The following is a 21,188-nucleotide window of genomic DNA, read 5'->3' as shown; positions in this document are numbered from 1 at the left end:
GGCATATATTTCCCGAGTGAGGGTTTCTTGATTCCTCCGGAACGGGGACTCACTGGGGTGTTGTTTGTGGATTTCAGCACTACGTATTCCGAAAGTACCGCCGATGAACTGAGCTCCTTTCTCAAGTCGGAAACGAGAAGTGTTCCCACCTTTTCCGGATGCTCCAAATGCAAATGCGAAGCGACATGTACTCGGACCAGGTAAATATCGGCCCATTCTAACCACAATGAAAATCTATTTTCCTTACACACAAAGGTAACTGTCGTCTTCTGAGACAATAATCAGTTGGGGATCATACTGGCATGTCGGGTTGCAGCTTCTTCAAGCGGGACTGGAAGCCCCTGCTGATGGGCTCGGAGGAGAACACAGAGTCGGTGCGGGAGCTCTCAAGCGCGAGCGGCGGCGCGCAGCCGGAGCCTCCCCCGTGCGCCGGACCCACGTACATGGGCATCAGCATGCCGCGATGCCTGCTCGACATCTTCCCCTCGGCCGACGCCGACCCAGGTGACTTCCTACTTCTCCAAACTGCTACTTGTCGCTTTACAACTTAATCGTATTAATCTGGCCGTATTTCCCGCACGCATAGCGCCGCATGACAACGCCAAGAAGCACGACGACTCCAACTTCAACAGCAGCTTCTCGGACCTGTCTGCGGGTGCGAATGTCGGCGGCAAGTCTTCCGGCCGAACGGCCAACGCCCGCTCCCGGGACCGCTTCTCGAAGCACGACCAGCTCTCTTGCCTCTGCTGCTCCCGCCTCCGTCCGGCCCCGGACTCCAGGAAGACTTGGGAACTGAGGGAGGCTTTCTTCGCAGGTGAGAGGCGTTGAGCTGCGTATCCTAGTTGCCTAGTGTCTCGTCCTCGATGTGTGTGTACCTTGATGTGTGTGTGTGTGTGTGTAGGGATGGAGAGTCCGGCGGCGTCCTGCGGCAGCCCGACCAGCCTGGACTCGACCCTGTCGGAGGGCGGCGCGGGCGTGGCGGGCGAGGTGCTGCAGCACTCGGAGCGCATGGGCAACCCCATTTGGCACAAGCAGTCCCGCCAGGCGCTGCTCGGCCTCAAGCAGAAGTACCCGGAGGTCTTCCAGAACGTGTGCCTGTACTCGGAGGTGTGCAAGCTGGTGGCGCAGAACACCTACCGGCTGGGCGCGCGCCGCTTCCTGCAAGAGCTGTTTCTGGACCTGAACTTCGACGTGTTCTACTCGGAACCGCACCAGATAATCCAGAGCAAGGTGTAGTCTCCGTCGGCTCTCTGCCGGACCTCCGATTGCAGCTGATTATGAAGCGCGCTGCACTGTATAGTTTCACTTGTAGGTACGTGGACAGACCCTCGCAACTCTGTTTGCCATACATTAAGCGTGCAATTTGTTCACATTGGGGAATATCGTATGTGATATTATAAAGAAGAAATAAAATGCTCACAACCTGAACTCGCCTCCCGTAAAGCCACGTCTCTAAAGGTTGGGCGTAATACGTCTCATGTGTGTCGTTAACTAGCGGACTCATTCCATCCGATCGTGGTTAGGAATTAAAAACGTTAAATAACAATTATTTACACCGATAACAAAAACCAACTGTCATGTAATGTTTTTGGAATGAACCAGCAGAGAAAAAGTTGCACAAATATACAGTTATTCCGTATAAATTTTATATTGTTTTATAAAACAAGGTACAGTAGAATCGCGATATAACGAAATCCAAGGGACCAAAAAATATTAATTTGTAATAACGAATTCCCACATATAACGAATTTTTTAAATCATACTTAGTATGTATATGTTGCGCGCCGTTGCAAAAAATGTTGCGCGGCTTTTCAAAAAGATCGCAAGTTCTGCAAACAAAGGAGGAAGGGGGCCATAGGGAACTGAATATCTACATATTTTCACTAGTTTTCTTATTAACCTTACGGTGATAAAAGTGCCGCGGGAATCGATGATACTCGTATGTATTTTGTACACAATATGAGAATGTGATTTTAAAACAGGAAAAACGTAAATATTCATAGTTGCTTTTACTGGCCATATTTAAAGTTGAAATATAACAATTTTGTAATGTTGGGTCTGGTAAATATGTATCTGAAAATGAGAACAATAACATCAAATATAATAATAATAATATCACAAGTAGCCGCCAAAGCCGAGAACGAGAACGGCTTGCGCGCTACTGACGGCCAGTGTTGTCAGACGTCAGAGTAGTTTTCGATATTGAGATTGCAAAATTACGAAATTGCGAAATTACGAGACGGCGAAAATTTTTTTTTTCCAAAATTTACACGATGAATTTTTTTTCGCCGTCGCTAAAAATTTCCTAAAATGTTAAAATTCCGTTATAATCCTTCAAATTCCGTTTGATCTCTTTATTCCTTCAAAATCCGTATAAAACGGACAAATTCGTATTTGTCCAAATTGTCCGTCATATTAAATATTTCTAGTTGCTTTTATTGGCCATATTTAAAGTTTAAATAAAACAATTTTGTAATGTTGGGTCTGGTAAATGTTATTCATAATGTCATTCATTTGCAGCGACGGAAATAAATAATTTGTAAAAAAATCGGGAATCAAATCCTAACATAAAATCGTAAAAATACACAAACGTTTCTGTGTTTGCGCGTGTGGCGTGCTTTGTAAGTATGCGTGCATGTCGTACGTCGTAACACGTTATTCCGCTAGTCCAATAGTGTGCAGATTACCCGACACTACGCCCCACTTAGGGCGCTTGTCCACTACCTGAAATTCCGTGTAATTTTACTGTCCGGCACGTCAGTTAGCGTTTTAAAATGACGATTGGCTTGGATTGGCTTGTGCTTTTGTCCATCTTTCTTCGGATCGGAGCTCTTGATCGGTGCGTGAACACGTTGCGCGTAAATTCGATCGTAAAATCGTCGTTTTAAAAAGGCAAACTGACGTGTCGGACGGACGGTAAAATTATTCCGTGTAGTGGACAAATGCCCTTACGATGTAGATAAAAGACGGATGCAATTTGAGGATTATTATTGTCAACAGAATCATTTCATTGAGATAAAAAGATGGATTGTAATTTAAGAATTATTATTGTCTACCATTGAGATAAGCAGGTGGACTGATTATGGGAGAGAATATACTTGAGAATTTTTATGGCCTACAGAAATAATTTCATTGAAATAAGAAGAGAGATTATAACTACGTCGCCTACTTTCAAAATCCGCCAGATCCATATAAGTCGATTTTACAAAAAAAATCCAAATTCTCCGGATAACATTTATGTTTCAAAGATTTGTCTATCTTTATATAAAATATTTTAAAATAGAGAATTTTCCCATTTTTTTGGAAAGTTTTTCAGTACTCAAAAAAAAACACGAGACACAAATCGATAATGACGTCATCTTAACTTTTGACCTATCTCCGCTCTCTGATTGACCGATATGGGTCAGAAGGCAAGTTTCATGAATATATCGGAATTTGAAATACAACGCTGTTTTTAAGTATTTTTTAGCGGCGTTTTCAAGTATTTAAAATTTTTGAACAATAAAAACCACAACTGGCATTCCGATAGAGTATTTATTTTAAAATCTTATAAAACTGGATCTAGCGGATTTTGAAAGTAGGCGACACAACTAAAGAATTATTATTGCTAAAGTAAATCATTTCACTGACTCATTGACTCTAATTACTAATTACTCAAGCTGATGGGATATTGTATTGAATTACTTTTAAAAATCGCCATAAAACCATCCGCATATGGTGCGGCGGCGCGGTTTGAATAATTTTATCTTAACATTTTTTATTTCCGCGCGGCGCCGTGGCGGCGCGGCTTTGAAATATTTTTATCATAACATTTTTTATTTGTTATAAATTTACTTAAATGTATTGGCACTTTTTCGTACGGGACAAAAGTGATTTTGTTATACATAATAACGGGATTTCGTTATATAAATGCATTTTTGTATGAAAAATTAGTATTAGGGAATAAATTTGTTTTTTTTTTTCGATATACGTCATTTTTCGATATATCGCGATTACTTATATCGCGATTCTACTGTACTTTCATGCAGGAAGTGCGCATTGTCGCTGTGTACGGCACACTGTGCTGCTGAAAGACTAATTCCACTCAAATTGTTTACGCCAGCACATCGGTGCCTAGTTTCTCGTTGGATTTTTCACTTACCTTCCTTTTTACTGCTCCCCACCCGATTCTCAGACGTACATTCCCATTCCGTTTATGAGTCTGGGGAGCTTTCTGACATTTTCCATACAAATGATGGCACTCGCCTCGCTTGTGTTTATTTAACCTTTTAACCGCATTAACTTTGTTTCTGAGAGACGGTATTTCGTCTTTTTAAAATGATTACTTTTATGATGTATTTAGATAAGAAACAATTTATTTTACTAACAAAACGTTGAATGGGATTCATTGTACCTTTTTGGTACTCTTGAGTCACATCATTCTTGAAATATATCGTAATTTAAACAAATAAGATTGTAATATAAATAAATAAAAGCACGCATCGTTTGTCACACTTACCCGCTTGCGGTGACGCGCGTGTGTGTGCCGTCTGTAGGCATGTATGTGTATTTGGCCCGTACAGACACGTCACAGAGTCGCACTCCATCGCACCCACTTCGGGGGTGATTAATACTTTACACTTGACATATTGTTTAGAATATAGACGAAGATTCTAAATATACAGATATAACTCTAGCCAAATAATTACTCTAAGGCAGGGGTTCCCAAAGTGTGCGCTGCGGCGCCTTGGTGCGCCGTAGAGTGTCAAAAGGGACGCCGTGAGTCTATCCTCATTCAATCATTATCCGAAACCGCAAATATTCTCGGGTAGCTATAAAGCGACAATTTCTATTTTGAGAGCTAGCATCTTTCTACCCAACTACTATTGTTGTAGGTACCTAATGTTTTTTCCACTATAATATATAAACATATGTATATGGTCACATTATCTATTCCAAATAGCTTACTAAGGTAGGGGGCCGTGACAATATACTAAACTTGTAAGTGCGCCGCGGGCTGAAAAAGATTAGGAACCCCTGCTCTAAGGGATTTAAATTCATTATAAGCTCGCAATACTGTTTTTTTTCGTGATATATTTTAAAGCCCATTTGGAAACATAATCCTCGAGGATTTATCAGCAGATATAGATGGATGATTAAACTTTCTTGGTATTTTCCAACTCACTGCTTAGTTACAGTTGACTGAAATTCAGAAAGACTTATCTTTTTCTCATTATAAACATGTAAAGAATATATGTGCATTTAGTAATTATAAGCCTATAAAATGAAGAAAAAAACTTTTTTATACCGCTTCATGGATTTTCTCATACAGCTCAATCCACTTAACATTATATCAGCCTTATCAACAAGTCCCATACTTTTATTATAGTCGATCACACAATTAGGCTTTTATATAGGTTCACCTGTTGACCTGTTGATTTTCCCTGTGCAGCTTTGTGAAGAGTGGTCCGTGTGTGAACATCTCTGGTCCCACCACTTGAGCCATTAAAGAAACCACTGCTGAATGATTGTATATCACCTTTTTTAAATATTAGCAGCCCTTTTCTGTTTTTGCGGACCGTCCCGCAACTATTCGTTTTTATTTAGAAAAGATGTCTAAATAGTCCAGGACTCTAGTACCTTTCTATCCGAACTTCTAACACGATTATCACAAAAATGAAGCATTTGCAGCAAAAGTTGGAATCGGTCACGGGATATTGTTTGTCCGAAAAAAGACTCAAGAAAAAAGGATCGGCTGACCAATGCTCTTCAATTGCTTGGTGGCTATTTCTAGTCATAAGCATGAAAACTGCTATAAATATATACAATTGGATCACTACCATCTAAATAGTGGCACTCCAGCACGGAGCAACGAGCCATGTGTGGCACCTTGAGTGATTCTGATGCGGCGCCTAGGGGGTACTGGGAGGCTGCACCAGTCGGTTTAACATGTTACGAGTTCTCGTCAGGAGCTATCCGACCCCGACTCTCTCCAACCCCCCTCCTTGTCTGACTCGGTCTAGGCCCATTTGTGGGTGATTGTTGCGGCTCGTGGTTCTATTGAACGTCCTACAGTTCATGAAGGATCCGTACTAAGCTCGCGTAGTAATTCCACGGAGTGTTCCTCTGCCGATGCCCATGCCCAATAATTGGGCCACACTATCGGGGGACCATCGGGGGCTCCTGCCGTTCACCCTTCTCATTAATAACCTTATATTGATTAATTAATTTATTTAATTAATAATATTATCTTTTGTAAACAATCCTTCACTCCGACTCTCTGTTATCTCATATGAATAAACAATCACTCGTACTCCCCGACGAATGTCAGACGGCGAGGCATTAAGCTGATCATAGCTACTCCCGCCGTTCACCCCTCCTTATATAATATTATATATTATCTAAATGAACTATCACTCCGACTCGTAGTACTCGCGCAGTGTAGGGTACTCGCGATTGCCGCGCGTCGCCGTCGCTTGACCGCGTTGCGAGCTCGATCCGGGCCTTGCCCGGCGAGCCATTGAGAGGGTCGAATTAATGTCAGACGGCGAGGCATTTGGCAATTTTTTTTTTTTTTTTATTACATTGTGCATAGGAAGGGGAGAAGGAGAGTTTTTATTTACAATGTATACAATGGGAAGTTGGAAATGAGATGGAGTGTGAAGGTTATTGTGCTTCCTGCAGCCGAAGCAAGTGTTTTCAACCCGATGCACTGCTCAGCCGATTCCGATCCGGTGTACAGTCCTGCCCGCGTCTGGTCGAAGTCCGGTCCCGCGTCTGATGCCCCCACGTCCCGAAGTGTCAGCCGTCCAGCGATGGAAGTTGATGGAGGAGCCCTGGAGCACTCTTGTTGTGATGGAACGCATCGTCCCAAGGGTGATCCCGAGCCGCCTCAAGTCCGCTGCAGATTCCCCGCTTCAGATTCTGCGCCAAGAGAGAGTAGCTGATGTTACTGAAATTTCATCGAGCTCGTGATCCGCCTTGATTCGCTGCAACAGCGGCGGAAGCTCATATTGCACCCACCCTTCGCGTTCCACGAGTTGTTCGTACGCGGGTGGGGAGACAGTTCACTCTCACGTGAATGTCCTGAATGTACTCGCGTCCGGAGACAGCGAGACAAGAACTAGCAATCCAAGATGTTGAGAATTAGCAATCCAAGATGTTAAGCTGATCATAGCTACTCCCGCCGTTCACCCTTCCTTGTATAATATTATTTATTATCTAAACGAACTATAACTCCGACTCGTAGTACTCGCGCAGCGTAGGGTACTCGCGATTGCAGCGCGTCGCCGTCGCTTGACCGCGTTGCGAGCTCGATCCGGGCCTTGCCCGACGAGCCATTGAGAGGGTCGAATTAATTAGTCAGACGGCGAGGCATTCGGCAACCTTAAGCTAGGTTAAGAGAGTCATAGGTACGACCACTGGCCGGAGGGTTTGGGGGGTCGGCGAGACCCCCCCATTCCCCTTTCCAGCCCGGCGCCGGCTACGGTACTCTAGTGCGTCCTTATCCCGCCTCAGGTTCCAAACTGGGGTCGCCCCTCACAGCCCGCACTAGTGTTTGTGGCCCAGTAACTCGGAATCCCTTGGAAATCGAGAGTTAGGTCAGGGGCACCGCCTATAGACTCTTAATTGTACGTGAGACAGCACGTAGAACTGCACCCCACGTGAGACGTACGAAGGCGTTGGCCAACGAACGCGTAACCGGCAGACTCGGATCGGGGGCTTGGGAAAAGGCAGGTGCCCCGTCTCCTACAAGCGTCCACCGGCCCTCACGCAGGGCTGCGGATGAGGCCGGAGCCTCCCGCACTTAACCTCTTTGCACGCGCATGATGAACAAACCCAGATTCAATGTCCCTTCGAGCGAAGCCGCCTGCCCCTAAGAGGCCGACGCCAACTGGAGGGGTACTGACTAGCCGAGAGTCAGTAGGCTTCCCCCCCCCCCTTAGTACTCGTGTTAGCAGGGTTTCCCCCGCAACGGTAGACGAGTCACCGCCGTGGCCGCTTGCGCGGTACCACTACTGCATATCATGTTGGATCCAACGCGCATCCGTTGCTCACAATTGTGAGATTGGGCAGTTGGAAAGAAACTTTAAGGGTAAACGCCACGCAGTCAACCACGGTGACGCGCTTCAGTTACTATGAGGTACATGCGACACTCACGACCCGTCACTAGCGGCCACCCGTTTACCCTTGAGCTGATCATAGCTACTCCTGCCGTTCACCCTTCTCATTAATAACCTTATATTGATTAATTAATTTATTTAATTAATAATATTATCTTTTATAAACAATCCTTCACTCCGACTCTCTGTTATCTCATATGAAAAAACAATCACTCGTACTCATACTCGTACGAATGTCAGACGGCGAGGCATTAAGCTGATCATAGCTACTCCCGCCGTTCACCCCTCCTTATATAATATTATATATTATCTAAACGAACTATCACTCCGACTCGTAGTACTCGCGCAGTGTAGGGTACTCGCGATTGCCGCGCGTCGCCGTCGCTTGACCGCATTGCGAGCTCGATCCGGGCCTTGCCCGGCGAGCCATTGAGAGGGTCGAACTACTATGTTGGGCTTCAGCTTGATCCCGCTGGAGAGCGTATGAAGCTTCTCCTGGGTCACCCTCCATCCTTTCTCCTTTAATGCGCCGGCTAGACTTGTACAAATCGCGTCGTGCCGTCTCACCCTCCCCCCGTGCGTACGGGTGCAGTTTTGAATGATATGGGCGCCGGTTTCGGTTGACATGCACCCCGCCCGGCACCCGATCGACTGTGTCGTGCTACCGTCCGTCCCCACACGCCGCCCACGTGTTGTTCGGGTTCTCGACGGCAAGCAGTTGATGTGGACGTGGTGATAGTTCACATAATCACGCCCTGGGAATCCGTTGGCACACGCCTGGATCCAGTCGGTGGAGAACTTGGATGCGGCCGACTTGGCGAGTTCGGCGCCATCCACTGACTCTCTCAGCCGCTTTGCGAAAAGCGCTTTGGTCTCGAGAGCATTCCTGCTCTTGTTTGCAGCCATCCGCTCTTGGCACCAGCGCATCTGTCTCTGGATAAGATCCAGATTGAAACACGCCTGCGCCAGAGGGATGGTGGAGTCCCGCAGTTTAACCAGACGGTTGTACCGCAGGATCGGTATGGAGTAAGCGAACGAGGGGATACTGAGACCTCCATCTTTGGTAGATGCGTGGAAAAGTAACCCGTCGTCAGGTCATTGGGAAAAGAGAGCCATTTCCTTACGGCGCTTCTCACGATCATGTCGTGACCCGTCCGAACACCAGCCCGTGAGTGAAGGCCGGTATCAAATAGGTGACCAAGATTCTCATTCTTTTTTGAGGCTTGAGAGGCTCAGCGGTTATTCTCTCCAGCCTCTCCTTCAGACAAGTCGTGACTTTGCCCAACCAAAGTGACTCCCCGCAAGTCAAACTCGAGTCCGAGGTACTTCCAGGTGTCGAGAGTCCGCGTGGAGGGTAGAGGCGAGCCGCATGCGCGGAATTCGCCATCCACTACCTTCACCTTCTCTCTACCGGAAGCGACCAAGGACATGGTCTGACTCTTACCTGCGTTCAATTGCAGTCCCCCCTTTGAGAGACAGTTAGAAAAAGTGTTGATGGCCAGCTGAAGGCCGTCCGCCGTCGTAGCTAGAAGGCAAACGTCGTTGGCGAATGCCAGCGCGTTCACTGTCCTGCCTGGTGTGACAGCAACTGTTCCTAGACAATCGGTCTCCCGAACAGGGGTCCAGTGTCCTCGGCCTGGAGCGCGAGTTCGGCTACGATTCTCTCGAGCTTTCCATGACACCTGAGTCCCTTTATAGCTTCGAGACATCTGCCAGCGCCTGGCCAAAGCTCCATCAACCGCTGGTTCACCCAGTCGGTTTTCCTGGAGTTGATGAGAAAAACTTTGCATCTAGCCCATAGCTCAACTTCCTCGTCGGTGTACCGAGCTTTCGTTCGGCCCACCGCGATCTCTTCGTTAGTCACGTCTCTGTGTTTAGAGGCTCTGTGAACACCCAACCCGATTTTCGTGGAAAACACGCGGTTCGGGACACAAAGCTCGTACACGAATGTCAAAGCAATGGCCTGAGCGTCATCAGACGCGGAGGCTGTTGGTCGAGCCGAGAGCACGTCAGCACCCTCCGAGAGTTCGGTGCGGTCGACTCGCCCGCCCAACAATGATGCGGGGCCTGTGGGCCCCACATTGATGCCGTCCGAGGCTATTTGATTTGTATTCATTATTGGATTTTGGTTTTGGTGGTGCGGGGGATCATATGACGATGACCCCCCCACCGAGTCGCCAGAGCATGGTTAATCGTTTCATCTTTGGTGGGAGTACCGAAGTCACTCTTACCGCCAACTATTCAGGGGTTTGCCACGTGGGCTTGGGTTGCGTTGCCATTTCGGCTATCAGCACTCCCCCCGGATTCAACTCCAATCCCTAAGAATGGGAAATAATTTAGAAGAAAAACGTTAAATAAGGCAGATGGAAAGATCGTTGAGCAGAAAAAAATCAGTATAGCATGTCAGCCATACTTTGCTTGCACTCCACTATTATTTCATTCCCTTATATCGATTAGTATTACTTTTTAAAAAATATTAAAATACAATGATAAATTTTACTTAAGGTTGTATGGATATTTGGGAACATTTAGTTTTAAACTTATACAACAGGAGAGAGAGAAAAAAGTATAAAAATGTAATTTTTTTTTTCAAATACTTAATTAAGCTATTGAAGCTATTTGAAGGGGGATGAACCAATCCCCAGAGAGTCAATAGTTACTCCCGCGCTTAGTTGAATTTCTTCACATTGACATTCAGAGGCCTTGTCTCTGAGCAGCCGGCCCTATAGTTTATGTCTGCATCCACTCTTCGCGCTCCACGAGTTGTTCTTACGCGGGTGGGCAGACAGTTTATTCTCACGTGAATGTCCTGAACGTACTCGCGTCCTGCGACAGCGAGACAATCACTAGCAATCCAAGATGTCGAAGCAGATACGCTGGAGGCTTCTCTAAGTTCCTTTCCGTCAACGGAACTATAGAGGAGTTGACTCCAGTAATTGGCAATTTTATTTAGGCGGTCTAGGGTGTTCTCCCTGACCGTTATAGCCCTAAGGGCTGAAGAGATCCTGTTTTAGACAAAGTCGCAACTCGTCCAAACCTTCAAACATATCCTTAGTGGTGACCTTAAATTGGCGCTTATTCAGATTATGTTCTATTAATAGAACGGCACACTTATGTGAATTTAAAAGTAAACCGAACCTCTCGGCCTCGCGTTCAAAAGCCGTTATGGCGGCCTGTAAACCTGCTTGGGTTGTTGCGAAAAGTAAAACGTCGTCCGCATAAGCAAACGACGAGAGCTTCAACCCGAGAAGATCCACAAACACTTCTCTCGGAAGTAGAGCTAAAATCCGATCGATGACCAGAGAAAAGAGCAGGGTAGACAGAGGGTCTCCCTGCTTAACTCCCCTTCTACTCCTATATGCGGGGGATTCCCGCCCATGAAGGCTAAATGAAGTGCTACAATTACTATATAGGCGTTCGATATAATTGATCAGCTGGCGGGGTACACCCGTTGACGCTAGTGCGTTTAGTAGTCCTCCATGGGAGACGGAATCGTAAGCTTTCGCCATATCTAGTGTTGCCATGAATAGGGGCTTACGATTTCGCCTTGTCTCGTGTATAGTAGACGCCAAAATAGAGATATTTTCCGCGCAGCCGTCGTCGAAGCAACGCTGGCGGGGGTCAATTAACCTTAATTTTTGTAAACGTGAGGCCAGGATCTTATGTAAATGCCTCACGATTACGGAAGTGATCGCTATGGGGCGGTAGTCGCTTGGTCCCCTTGTGCCTCCCTTTTTGGGCACGAAAATAGTTCTGCTAGCCAAGGCGGAGATAGGGAATCCGCCGAGAGCTAGCACGATGTTGTACAGAAGGCACTTAACATCGTTTGGTACAGCCCTCCAGACTCTTGGAGAGACCATGTCTGGTCCCCCCGCTGAAGTTAGCGGTACCCGTTCATTATCTACTTCCGCTCGGGAAATCGGCTTCCAAATTGCACTAAGTTCTGCCTTCTCCTCGTACTGGTTTTCGCCTAGTCGCGGGGAGAAGGGTTCGGAGGGTTCAGACACGACGGCCGACCAGTAGCCGACCATACTCTCGTACGGTGGCAGCTGCTCGGGCCGGGCCAGAGACTCTCCGTCCAAGATGCTTTTGACGCATCGCGACATGTTCTTTCTAAACGCTTTTTGCGTTGTCGCATATTCCTCTTTGCGGAGAGCTTTTGGTTTCGTGCATCGCCCGTTTGGAAAGCCGACCCTTCGCGGGGCAGTTCTTGAACGTTTATTAAAGCTACCTGACGGAAGTGGAAATGTACCACTTAGCCACTCGGACAATGCTGAGAAGGATTGATCGACATCGGCGCCGTTTACGACATCTTTGCCGATCGATGTTAACAACTTTAAATTATAAATTAAGGACGATGATAACTCGTTGGCCAGACGAGTTATTTCATCAAAGAGTGGATTGCTTCTCAAAGTATTATCATGGATTGCCTGTTCTGGTGCAGGCCCGATTTGAGCGAGTGTGGCTGGTTGTTCCACGAGAGGAGTGGCATCGATGGGAGAATCGGGAGCGTCGTCAATGCTCGCGAGGTGTTGCTGCACCAGAGTCCTATACTTTTGCGCCTTCCTTTGGCCCTTGATGGCCTCGAAGGTCCTACGAGGGAGCCTTTCCTCGATGAAGGCGTTTATATTGTTAGTTTGGACTTTGATGCCCTCGACTTCGATCCTCGCCATGATGCTCAGTTCCTCCTCCGTCCAACGAGCTTTTGCTGAAGGGATGACGACCTTCGCTTCGTGGACGTCGGGGTGCCTCCTTCTCATATGAACTCCCAGCCCGCTCTTTGTGTTAAATGAAACCGTACAGACCTCACATCGAAACTGGATCGAGGCCTCTGCAGGGCGCCCCACAACATCCATCGTACTTACGGGCGGCTTATGACTCCGAGTCATGTGGGTTTTCAGACCACGGGAAGTTCCAAACGACGAACCACACACTGGGCAGGCGTGTACGGCAGTCGATGATGCCGGACCTATCGGACTAGGCCGCGCATCGGGTTGAGGTGCTGGCGGAGCTGTCGGTGCGGACAGCTCACTATCCGTGGAGTGTCCGAGGCTCTTGTTTAAACTGGTACCAACACGTAATGAGAGGGCGAGGGGCTGGCAACCCCACGCCCCCTTGTTTTTACCCAGCTGTCTGTATTAAGTAACGGCATGAGGGCTGTAGCAGGGGTACCGTCCCACCGTGCTAGTAGTGGGACACAGACTGGGACTTGTAAAGGCGAAAGGGATTTAGCTCCCCCCACAATTGTGACAGAGACATCTACGCTATGGACACGACACTCTGCTCGCACATCACTTTTGGCCCCCTAGACTACAACCCCCGACCTCTCTTGACTCCCACTTTCTCCAATTTTTAAAAGGCCGAGGGGCTGGCAACTGTGGGACACAGGCTGGGACTTGTAATGGCAAATTTTCGCATTGAGGACCATGTTTCCTCGGCAATTATTATTATGAATACACTGGCAGCTGTTAAGCTGATGTGTGTAAATCTAATTTTAATGTACACGCTTTTTAAAACATTATAAATTGATTTGAACTTGCACCAACCGCATTCTCAGGAAGGCCATTCCATTACTCCACAACTCGTTTGTTAGGAACTCCTTCTCTGAGATGGCAGTTTTCATTCATAGTGAACATGGACTTCAACTTGGGTAAATGTACAAAACAATTTTATTGCTTCGATCAAGTCACCACGCTGTCTTCGCTCTTCCTGTGAACTTAGCCCAAGCTCCCTAAAGCGGTGCTCATAATACTTGGTTTTTTTTTAGAGAAACTACCATTTTAGTTGCCCTTCTCTAGACTTTCTCCAACAACTCTGTCTTTTATGAAATATGACAGATTTGGTAGGTATACTCTATGAGTGAACGAACATATGTTTTGTAAATAAATCTTGTGTGATGTGTGAGAATGTTTTCCTTATAAGGTATAAGAGGGAATTGGCGCGTTTGACAATTTCAATAATGTGTGATCCCCACATTTAAGATCACCAGCAATCGATCTTTTCGTGGCATTACTGCTTGTACTTGGTTTCCATCCGCAGTATATATTATTTTACTGCTGCTCAGAACTGCGAGAGGGTCTGAGAAATTCCCCCAACTCTCACTCGAAATGTTCTATCATTTCAGAAATCCTCCATCCAACTCGAATGTTTTCCACGGATACTAAAGTGTTCCAATATTGTTTTATTGGCACTCGATGAAAAGCTTTCTCGCAATCAAGATATATGACATCTGTAGGATGACGTTTATTCCACTCTCGAGTCCTGTTGATCGTTTCGGCAAATCCATGTTGCTCTTCTACGATAACATTTTCTTGCGAAAGGAATCCTCTAATATTATTGACAACTGTATTCTCCATAGCCTTACAGACTATACTCGTAAGACTGGTATACTTATAATACTTGAAAGTTCCGCTGTTAACTAAGGGTCTGTAGTTAACAGCGGAAAACTCGTCCCCTTTTTATAGGTGGGAGTAACAATGGCCTTTTTCCAGTCTGGCGGCAGTTTTCCATTTACAAGTTTTTCTTGATAATAATTACCTATTCCTGGACTTTATTATGTTTATTCCTTGCCTCTTGTACCCCTTTGGAAATCTGCCCGATTGGAAGTGTACAAGAGGCTATAATATTCCTTCCATGGCACAATATTACATGCCGTCGAATACCAATAATATTCTTTTAGGTATAACTCTAGTGTGTTTATGCCTCAAACTAATCTAAATTTATCTAAAAACTACAATTTATGCTTCTCACAAGTATTGTTGTAAGAGAAAATGTCATTTGATCCTCAATTTTCCGTAGTTATTGTATCCACCTTTGCTCCATTTTTTGACAATAACTACTGATTTTTGTCTTAACGCTAGTCAAAACCTTAGATGGCAATGCTCATCAACTCTCTGCAAAATCAACTCTCACGCATTTCAACCCAAAAATAGACCAATGAGAAATTTGCAGTCATTCTGAAATTGAGAAAAAAACATGCGGTCAATGCAAGCTCTGCAAAAAGTTATATTGCCAATTAAAATATAAGTTAAGCTTTGATAAAAATACTATCATAGTATGGTATATTGCGGTATAATATAATTGGAATAAAGCAATTATAATTTACATTAACTATCTATATATTCAACAAGATTTTGTAGTATTACACAGATATGATACAAATATTAGCAGAGATAACTGACGTGCGTGACGTGATAACAAAACTCAGGGGACTGACACGCATTCGTTCAAAACGCTCCACCGATGCCTAGGGCAATTATTGGACCCAGACATACCAAAGTGTCTTTCTGCGTTTTCGGCAAGTGCGCTCTTCATACGGACTCGTACTTCTGTCTTCTTGCCGAACGACAAGAATACAATATGCGCATGCGTTCCGACTGTGTGGGATCCAGATGGATCCTGCCAGAGAGACTTGCGCATTTGGTTATTTTGGCTGAACTTTAGGCAGCTTTCTGTGTAGTAGGGTTCCCCCCACGCTTGGTGTGTGACAAACATCACTCTCGGCCCTCTAGTTTACCGTCTCGAACACTCTCGTCTCCCGCTGAACCTGTTCAGATCCAAGGGGCTCGCCCTCACACCGGCAATACGCATAACTTACAAATACTTTAGAGTGGTACTTGTATCCGTGGCGTGGTTAGCTCGGGAAAACTGCATTTCTATTCTGAGCATTTTATTTCTTTCTTTTTATGAATTTTTCTCACATACTTATATATTTTTTAATATTTTATTTTTAAGCTGATACTATTTTTACTGACTTCTATTAAGTTACTTGTGTATAATTGCGATCTACATATTTAAATATATTATGTAAAAAAGTTTTAATCGTCTTGAAATGTACGCGAGAGTGCAAATATAGCAATAAATACCCTAAGAATACATTAACGCTTGTTCTTTCGTCATTCCCTGGTCCATTCCCTCACTCAGGAACCTGCTGAACAAGAAACATACCGCAATTTGTCAACATTGTCAATTCAAATGTAAATATGATGACACCGGTCAGGACCAAGAGATGGATCGTAAGTGTATTTTATTTATTAAGGAAAGAATTAGTATTACAATCTGTGTACATTATTTAAAAATATACTTATATAATTATACTTATATTACAACAATACATCAATAAAGTGCAGACGTACCGTTTTGATTACCAAAGCAAACTTGTGTAAAAAGTGGTATTTTCTTGCCAATTGTCAAAAAAACATAGTCGAATACCTTCATATCGACTCTTCTTACCGGATACTTGTTAAACTGTGACACAGAACTGTGCAATAATAACATAAAAACATCATTTCGAAAAATATATAAACAAGCCATATCTAGTGTTCCTCGCTGATATTAAACGAAACTTCCATGTGATTGGTTAACGATCGATCGTACCTACCAATACGCCGCTTCTATCAAATTGGACTTTGACCGGCAATTAGCGCTGAATATATCCAGGGGTACTCAACCTGAACTTATTATAACTTTATTATAAACTAAATTAAATTGTATTTTTACGAAAAATAAAATGTCGAGTACCAATAATACAGCTATGCAATATATCGAAGAAGCGAGAAACATTATAACTAACTTAAACATTTTTATTAATGATCAAAGTAACAAATTCACTAAAGATCACATCGCAAAATTATCTCCCAAATTTTCAAACCTGTTGGGGACAATAAGCCAAATGGCAGTGAAAATGGGGAGCTTAGAGGGAGAAATTATATCTTACAAAACAATAATCCAAAGCGGTCCCCCCCCGACTCAGCAATGTAATAATAATCCAAACGACGTTCTCGAAGCTATTTCGGAGATGGAAGAGAGAAAGGAGCGCTCCAAAAACTTTATCATTTATAACGTACCTGAGAGCCCCTCACCAACCCAAACACGGAAAAGCGAAGATGACACAAAAATTACTACCGAATTAATCAAACAAATCGAACCAGTAACCAACGGCGACATAATAAAAATATATCGACTTGGTACGCAACGAGATGGTACTAACAGGCCTATAAAAGTCGAACTTCGTGACTCCTTGATAGTCAAACGGCTGCTACGATCTAAATCTAAAACACCTGATAATCTCAAAATCAAGTCAGACCTGACGCCCAAGCAACGAGCCTACTTGACGGACCTCAGAAATGAAATGGAGTCAAGAATGAAAAATGGTGAGACGAATCTAACTATCAAATATATTAACTCCTTACCATCGATTATATCAACAGTGTCAAAAAACATATAAAACATTCAAAACTTTCTTTCGCATCCTTAAATATATTTTATCAAAATACAAGAGGTTTAAAGACGAAAACTATAAGTTTCTATCAAGAGGTCTTGTCCAACAACTATGATGTCATCTGTTTGACTGAAACATGGTTGAACTCGACAATATTCAGTGAAGAATTATTTGATACGCGATACGCTGTCTACAGAAGAGATCGTGAATCCTCAAGTTCTACTCACAAACAAGGAGGCGGAGTTCTAATAGCTGTCTCCAAACAACTGGTGTCTTGGAGAAATACAGTGTTCGAGAGTAGTGGTGAAGATTTATGGGTAACAATCAAACCAAACGCCAACTCTAGTTTTTGTATACATCTCTGCGTAGTATATATTCCACCAAATTTGCATTATGCTAGCTACAATGATTGCATTAAAAAACTTCAGTACAACTATATTCAGTGTAAAGACTCTAAATCTCAATATGTAATATTAGGTGACTTTAATGTACCTGAAATTAAATGGATGTCAGATGCATCTTTTAACAACAAAATTCTCTTTCCTACGAATCATGTTAGTCCAAAAGCATTGAATTTAATTGACTTTACCTGTATTTGTAATCTGTATCAATTTAATAATATCTGTAATCATAATGACCGCATATTAGACCTCGTTTTCTCTGACAAAAATAACATTGAAATTAATTCTACAATTGGTTTGACTCCAATTGATCAACATCATCCCCCATTTGAGATTTCCCTAAAAATTGAAACTGTTCAGCTACTAAATGAAAATTGTAACCCTCTGAAATACAACTTTAGTAAATGTAATTATGAACTATGTCGTCAAGACCTTTTGTCAGTAGACTGGTCCATGAAATTTAAAGAATCGGGTACAAATGACATGGTCTTAACATTTTATAATATACTTTGGGATATTATAAATAATCACGTTCCAATGAAAAATAATAAAATGAACAGTCACTATCCAAAATGGTTTAGCAAACCACTTATTAGAATTTTGAAAGAAAAGAATAAATACAGAATGAGAGCAAAAAATAATGGTAACCCCCTAGATTATGAAATATTTTCAACATTAAGGAAAAGATCTAAAGCATTACAAAAGGAATGCTTTAAAAATTATATAAATTCCATTGAAGAAGGATTGGTGGGAAATGTTAAAGTTTTTTGGTCATATTCTAAATCTCTTCGTGCCACAAATTGCGTTCCCAAACTTTTGAACTTTGATGATATACATGCAAATAATGGAGGAGACATAGTAGAAGTATTCTCAAAATATTTTGCATCTGTTTTTCATCAATCAAATCCTAGTCAGTTATCTAATACATTTGTTGATCACCTCAATACATTGAGCCAGTTCAATCTTTCTAACATAAATATAAGTGTAGAGACTATAAGGTTGTGTCTTAAAAAACTAGATAATAACAAAGGTCCAGGACCTGATCAGCTCCCAAGTGTTTTTATAAAAAATTGCAGTGACGAATTGTGTGTGCCATTACATATTATCTTCACCAAATCTCTAAATGAATGTATCTTCCCCGATTTGTGGAAGATGGCTAATATAATTCCCATCCATAAATCAGGAGACAAATCTTGCATGAGAAATTACCGACCTATCAGCATATTATCGTGCTTTTCAAAAGTATTTGAACAACTAATTTACGCTGTAATTATGTCATACTGTAGGCCACTAATAAGCTCTAAACAACATGGATTTGTTCCAAAGCGTTCAATAGCATCGAACCTACTTGAATTTTGTGATTATATTTGTTCTGCATTGAATGAAGGGTATCAGGTGGACGCAGTGTACACTGACTTTCAAAAAGCATTTGATAAAGTTAATCATTACATATTATTAAAAAAGCTAGAAGCAATTGGCATTCATGGCAACCTCCTGCGCTGGATAACATCCTATTTAAAAAATAGAACTCAGGTGGTTTGTCTGAATGGATATGAATCATCTCCAATACTCGTCACATCAGGTGTGCCGCAGGGATCTAACCTTGGTCCACTATTGTTTTTAATTTTTATCAATGATCTTGGATCTCAGTTAAAATGTAATTTTCTCTTGTATGCCGATGATTTGAAAATATTTCAAAAAATAAAAACTACAACGGACATTCAACTCCTCCAAAATGATCTAAATATATTGAACAACTGGTGTATGTTGAATGATATGAAGTTAAATGTTCAAAAATGTTTCAAAATTACGTTTACAAGAAATAAAATCCAAAAAAACTTTATATATTCCATTAATAATGTCGACCTTAACTCTGTTAACACAATTCTAGATCTTGGAATTACTCTAGACTCGCGCTTCACATTCTCCACGCATTTCAATAAAGTCAAAGAAAAATCATTAAAAATGCTGGGCTTCATATTTAGAATTGCTAAACCTTTTAAAAATCCAGCATCACTAATCTCTTTATATTATTCATTGGTTCGTAGTAACTTAGAATTTGGATGTGTTGTCTGGTCACCTCATTATTTGACTTATGTAAATATGATTGAGTCTGTGCAGCAAAAATTTCTTCGTATGCTCACATTTAAATGTCACCTAGGCCGAACTCTGTTATGTTATGAGGAGCGCCTAGAATATTTCAATATTGACAAATTGGAAATCAGGAGACAAATTGCAGACTTAATGTATCTTTATAATATAATCCATGGTAACATTGATTCAGCATTTTGTGTCGAGAAGATAGCAATGAATATTCCCTCTCGGCTATTAAGGAGGCACAACACATTTTCTCTCCCAGTATATAACAATAATATGGCACACTTTAACTCCATTTCTAGGATGCTAAGATTGTATAATAATTTAGAAAATACTGATAATGTGACCATCGACATATTTAATGATGGCACGGAGAAATACAAGAGGACTATTACCGGATTGGTGAAATCAATTTCAAATTGATTTCATCAATTTGGTGGAATTTTATACCTTATGTAGCGTAGTTTAATTTCACTTTTTATTTTTACTTCTAATTTTTATTTTTAATTTCTTACTTCATTACTTTTAATTGTTACTACCCTTTTTTTTACCACCAAATTACTATTGTTTATATATGTGTTTAACCTGCACCTTTATTGTTTCTGTAAGCTTGTTGTGTTCCCATGTAATTGATGAAAAACATCAAAACTATCTGTATTGCACTGTATTTCGTTTATTGTAATATGTTTTTCATTGTTTGTGAACCGTAAATAAATAAAATAAAATAATCCTTTTCACAGAGTGCTGAATCTGTCTTTATTTATTTTGTGTAGATATAATATATATTTAAGCGCACAAATAATTTTATTGTTTTCTTAAAGCAGTCGCACGCACAGAACTTTTATTCGGGGTAGGCAGTAGGAAAAACTTGATATTTATATAGGTCGGGTAGTGATCTAGCGGTTAGTGTCCCAGACTTCTGATCTGAGGTTACTCTGCAACAACCTGATCCCTATTTTCAACACAAGCCGCTTAGGCTTTTTGAAGATCGTATTGAAATAGAAATGTTTGTGTGTATAATAAGAATACAAATATTTCTCTTAAAAAAAAGCATATCTGAATTACCTACCTTCATACAAAATATTCATTAAGCTGTTAATTGTTTCTTTTGTACGTCGTGTTTAGGATGTTATTGGTTATCTTTCTACAAAATTTAATGTTTTAAATATTACACCAGTGTTGTTTTACTGAATTTAACGTAAATATCACTCACATCAGGTGTATTGAAGAGTTAGCACAACGCAGTAGCTCGTGGATCGAGTTAATAACGGTGTTTGAAGAGGAGCTAACCTGCAGAGCCGCCAACCCCGATTTGCAGTCAATAAATGTTTATTGGACTCAATTGTGAATTGTCATTACTCCATTTTA

The 21,188-nt window shown here is 42.5% G+C and overlaps 1 protein-coding gene across 1 annotated transcript in view; it reads left to right on the top strand.

The window, feature by feature from the left end:
- The window catches only part of rictor (rapamycin-insensitive companion of Tor), a 30,654-nt gene extending 27,530 nt beyond the window's left edge, over window positions 1–3,124 (top strand). The window contains exons 19-22 of the mRNA XM_088262783.1: window positions 78–200; window positions 317–504; window positions 587–814; window positions 902–3,124. Coding sequence (XP_088118909.1) covers window positions 78–200; window positions 317–504; window positions 587–814; window positions 902–1,236 — 874 coding nt within the window. The 3' untranslated portion in view covers window positions 1,237–3,124. The remainder of the gene's footprint in view (window positions 1–77; window positions 201–316; window positions 505–586; window positions 815–901) is intronic.
- The last annotated feature ends 18,064 nt before the right edge of the window (window positions 3,125–21,188 follow it).

The sequence above is a fragment of the Brachycentrus maculatus genome, unplaced genomic scaffold (assembly GCF_059751285.1).
Source record: "Brachycentrus maculatus isolate JH-2025_06_01 unplaced genomic scaffold, ASM5975128v1 h1tg000189l, whole genome shotgun sequence".
In the NCBI taxonomy this organism is placed as follows: Eukaryota; Metazoa; Arthropoda; class Insecta; order Trichoptera; family Brachycentridae; genus Brachycentrus; species Brachycentrus maculatus.
The sequence above is the reverse complement of the archived record's forward strand: the minus strand, read 5'-3'. Positions and strand labels throughout refer to the sequence as shown.